General features: G+C 53.5%; 1 protein-coding gene across 1 annotated transcript in view; it reads left to right on the top strand.

Moving 5' to 3' along the window:
* The window catches only part of LOC103669708 (phospholipid transfer protein), a 9,807-nt gene that overhangs the window by 460 nt on the left and 4,477 nt on the right, over positions 1–4,870 (top strand). Inside the window, exons 2-8 of the mRNA XM_040638402.1 lie at positions 301–411; positions 499–598; positions 1,271–1,399; positions 1,650–1,805; positions 2,790–2,853; positions 2,919–2,982; positions 3,655–3,746. Coding sequence (XP_040494336.1) covers positions 312–411; positions 499–598; positions 1,271–1,399; positions 1,650–1,805; positions 2,790–2,853; positions 2,919–2,982; positions 3,655–3,746 — 705 coding nt within the window. The 5' untranslated portion in view covers positions 301–311. The remainder of the gene's footprint in view (positions 1–300; positions 412–498; positions 599–1,270; positions 1,400–1,649; positions 1,806–2,789; positions 2,854–2,918; positions 2,983–3,654; positions 3,747–4,870) is intronic.

Raw genomic sequence — 4,870 nt, 5'->3', positions numbered from 1 at the left:
GGGGGGGGGGCCGCTGGTCCCCGGGAGGTCCAAACTCGTCACGCGGCGGGTGCACGGGGGAACCGAGGATGTCGCCTCTCCTTCCCCCATGCCCCAAATCCTCTGGGAGCCAGAGCGCGAGTCGCATCGCCTCTCTGAGCCTCAGTTTCCGCATCTGCCAAATGGAGGCAATATAACTGGTTCCAAGTACCCTGAGGAGCTATTTTGAGGGTAACGATCCGGCCAGTCCTCTTCTGGTCGGACAACCGGGGAGTGGGTTTTAGCGGCTCTGATGACTCCAGCGACCCCACCCCACCCCAGGCCCGCTCGCCATGGCCCTCTTCGGGGCCGTTTTCCTAGCGCTTCTGGCAGGCGCTCATGCCGAGCTCTCCGCCTGCAAGATCCGCGTCACCTCCAAGGCCCTGGAGCTGGGTAAGGCGCGGGGCGGGGTGAGGGCCGATGAGGGAGGGGTCGCCCCAGTAGTGAGCGCAGGACCTAAGGGTCTCGCTGCTACCTCAGTGAAGCGGGAGGGCCTGCGCTTTCTGGAACAAGAGCTGGAGACCATTACCATTCCGGACCTGCGGGGCAGGGAGGGCCACTTCTACTACAACATCTCGGAGTAAGTAGGGGACCCGGGGCGGGGTCTCGGACTCCGGGGGGCGGGGCCTAGCGCGGGGGAAACGGAGTGGGCGGGGTAGGGGCGTGGCCATATCGAGGAGGCGGGACTCAAGAAACAGGATGGGGCGGAGAAGATAAAGGCCAAGCCCGCCGACATAGGCGGGACTAAACCGCAAAACAGAAGCCTTGGGGGCTGAGGCGTGGCCAAAGAGCACCGGAGAGGGAGAGTCACGAAACTTAACGATGGATGAGAGTGGGGTCTAGGGCCCGGGGTGGAGCTAATGGGAGAGGCCCCGGAAACAGGAGACAAGAGCCTTCCTTGGGACGGTGGGGATAGGAGATATGGGATATGCAGCTCAGCTGATAGAGACAAAATCAAAGGATTTGGTGAAAAGACCAGGTCAAGCAATCACAGGGTGTGGGAGGGAAGGGAGTGCCAGCAATAAGGCACCAAAGAGAAGGGGTCAAGCTCACTTTTAACACCTGGGTCAAGAGAAGCTCATCTCTGAGCTGTCCAAGTCCAGGCTGGGGGCACTTGAGGGGAAAGGGAAGAATTCATTCCACCCCCCTCAGCTTCCCCAGGCTTGGACTGGAAGAGGAGGGAATGAGTTTCCTGTGGTTGGGTGGGACTCCCTCTTAGTGGTCCTGAAATTGACCCTGAGGCTGCCCGCAGGGTGAAGGTCACAGAGCTGCAGCTGACGCCCTCTGAGCTGCATTTCCAGCCGGAGCAGGAGCTGGTGCTTCAAATCAGCAACGCGTCCTTGGGGCTGCGCTTCCGGAGGCAGCTTCTCTACTGGTTCTTGTGAGGACCTGGCACCCTCTGGGGAGTGGAGGGTGGCTTGGGAGGGCTGGGATGCTGTGGGGCTGGGGGCGATCCTTTAGCCTTCCTGTGTCTCAATTTTCACCTGTACAATAGGGACAAGAATACCCACTTCATAAGGGTTGATAGGTTTGGCAGAATGGCTAGTAAACTGCCGAAGTGAAGGTAGGGGGATGGCGAAGACACGGTTAAGCTCCAAGCTGGACATTGACTGCCCCACACCCCCTTGCAGCTATGATGGGGGCTATATCAATGCCTCTGCCGAGGGTGTGTCCATCCGCACTGCTCTGCAGCTCTCCGGGGATGCCACTGGACGTATCAAAGTGTCCAACGTCTCCTGCCAGGCCTCAGTCTCCAGAATGCACACAGCCTTCGGGGGAACCTTCAAGTAAGCCCCATCTTCAACCCAGTGCACCCCCCTTTGAGCCTCACTGCCCGTTTGCCTAGTGCAATGCAAAGTGCATAGGCTTCGGAGCCTGCGTCCAACTGGGTCCAACTCTGAGCACCCTCATTTCCCTGCTCTGTGACTTTGGGCAAGTCATTGAAGCACTGCGCCTCAATTTCCTTACCGGTAAGATGAGGATGATAATAGCAAATATTTTGTAAAATGTTGTGAAGACTAGTTGCTAATATATGTAAAAATACTTAGAACAGTACCTGGCATATTAGTGGCTAGCTTCCCAGATAAGAGTAATTGTGAGAATCAGTATGCACACTTGGGCATGAACTGAGTTCTCAATAATTGGTGGCTCTTACTACTAATAATAAAAACATAATTTTTAGGTTTTGGGCTGAGAAGGGGACTTTGTGATAGCTCTCAAAGAGAGTGGGAGAGACAAGATGGTGAATTTATCATCTGGTGTTGGTATACTGTCAAGTTTTTATTTACTTGACAAATAAAGTATACGCCAGTCCCTGAGGATTCATAAAGGAACTCAGAGCCTAGCTGAAGCGACAAAACATTTGTCATCAGGGCTTTGAGGGAGGAACTGAGAACTGCAGGGGTTCAGAAGAGGGTAATCTGGGAAGACTGCCTGGAAGAGGAAGCATCTGGGCCCATACAGAGGGCAATACAGGAAAAGGACATTGAGGGTGGAAGGGAGGGCACGAGTAAGCATCTGGAGGTGGGGATGCTGACAGCAGGTTTGAAGAACTGGGGGTAAATTCATTAGGCTGGTGGGGGGGCAGGGGTTAGGAGAGGTCTTGAGAATCAGGCTAGTGAGGGGATTTGGAAAACCTCCATTAAAGAACTGGTAATACAGGTCAAAGTTGAACCACCTCCTCCCCGTCTCTCTGGCCATTGATTTCTCCTGGATCTGGATTGGGGTAGGACAGAGTGTCTGGGCTCATGTGGTCTCTCCCCTCCTTGCAGGAAGGTGTATGAGTTCCTCTCCACATTCATCACCTCAGGGATGCGCTTCCTCCTCAACCAGCAGGTACAGCCGTGGTGGTGGGGGTGCCCTCTCTTTGGAGGTCGCTGACTCTAAACCCCACCCCGCAGATCTGCCCCGTGCTTTACCACGCAGGAATGGTGCTCCTCAATTCCCTCCTGGACACCGTGCCTGGTGAGTTGGCACTGGCTGGGAGGGGAGCTCCGGGCCGTGCCTGGGACTGGAATGGGGGTGAGGAGGCGGCTGGGTATGCAGCTGCCAGGCAGGGCCTCAGAGTGGGGCCCTGCCATGCCTGGCTTCAGATATGGCCTCTGCTACTGACTGGCCATGTGACCCTGGGTAAGTACTCACTTCTGTCTGGGCTGTGGCATCGTCGCTTGGCTGGCGATGCCTCCTCATGGGGGTTGTTCTGAGGATTAACTGAGTGATGATTGTCAAGGTCCTCAATATGGGCTTGCTGATCATTGGGACCCTGCACTTACTAGGTGCTCAACTAACATGAATTCCCTTTTCCTAAACTGCAACCTCTGTCTGCTGTGGGGTAGAGATCACAGGCATGGGGAGGGAGGGAGGAGCCAGGGAGAACCAAGGAGGGAAGGGAATCCCTTGCCATCTTGTTTAGTGATCTGATGAAACCCCTGTAATAGGGGTGGCGATGGTGGCGGTAGGCAGTGTCATTCACATCGCTCAGCACTAAGTGCCTCCCACATAAAACGAATTTGATCCCCACAACAAGCCTCTGAGGGAAGATTTATAATCACCGCTTTGTGGATGAGAAACAGGCCCAGGAGGGTGACCACCTCGCCCGGCCTCACGCAGCTTGAGTGACTGAGCTCCTCCCCACAGTTCGCAGCTCGGTGGATGAGCTGGTTGGCATTGACTACTCCCTCCTGAAGGATCCTGTGGCTTCCGACAGCAATCTGGACATGGAATTCCGGGTGAGCTGCCTGGCTGGTGTGGCGTCTCTGACCTAACCAGACCTCCGCTTGTCCCCTGTGTGGCTCGTTTTGTCCCCCTAAGGCACAGCTCTGATGAGGCCACTCGGCTGCTGAGTGTGCCGTGGCTCCCCACTATCCCAGAATTAGCTTCAACTCCTGGGTCTGGCCCCACCTTTCTGACTTCACCCTGTTTCTTTCCCAGATATGCCCCTTGCTTCCTACCTCAGGGCCTTTGCTCGTGCACTGCCCTTCCCCATCTCCCCCGAAGCAGGTGGACCTCTATGCACATCCTCTCATTTCACCCTCGCAACTGCGGGACTCAGGCGCTCATGTTTTATTCATTTGGGGGAGGCGGAGACTTGCTCGGAGAGGTGCTGTCCCTTGCCCAAGGTCACACAGCTAGTATGCGGCCATTTCCTGTGCTCTGTGTAGTAGATGGAGGGTAGCAGTTTCAGAGCACGGACGGAGGCCGGAGGCCAAAGTTCAGGTCCTGGCTCTGCCACTTACTAGCCGCATGATCTTAAGCAAGTGGCTTAACCTTTCTGAGCCTGTTTCTTACTAACATGGAAATGGAAATAATAAAGAAAACATCCCTCATGGAGTTTTATGTGGATGAAAGGAGTTAGCCTATGTCAAGGGCATGGAAGAAGCACTATGTAAATTCACATTCCCACCAACAAAACACAGTCACACTGGAACATTCAGACGTACTTCTCCACACAGCTACAGAGAAAGTCCTTCGTGCATAATTGTAGGTTTACGTTGCCCATTTCCTGATTTTATGGAAAAAAATATTTCCCCTATTTCTTTTCAGTGTACAAGGGAGGTTATGCATTTTGTTGTCTTTCATAGGGAAAAATATAATAGATTCTTAGACTTGCAAATATCATTTCTCCCGATTATGTCTTCCGTATGCCTTGTGATGTTAATTGGTTTTTGGAAAACCTCTCCTCACTGAACATTGATGATATGTGAGAATTGAGTTTATTTGGTTCCATAATGGTACTGCAGTTCTGTGGACAATTGTGCTGGTATTTTAGAAGCGCAGACTGAAATATTTAGGTGTGCAGTGTTGTTATGTCTGTAATTTACAATACACAAATGTGAAGCAAAAAAAAAAAAAA

The sequence above is a fragment of the Ursus maritimus genome, unplaced genomic scaffold (genome assembly GCF_017311325.1).
Source record: "Ursus maritimus isolate PB19 unplaced genomic scaffold, ASM1731132v1 scaffold_22, whole genome shotgun sequence".
In the NCBI taxonomy this organism is placed as follows: Eukaryota; Metazoa; Chordata; class Mammalia; order Carnivora; family Ursidae; genus Ursus; species Ursus maritimus.
Note: the sequence above shows the minus strand (reverse complement) of the source record. Positions and strands in the feature narration are given on the sequence as shown.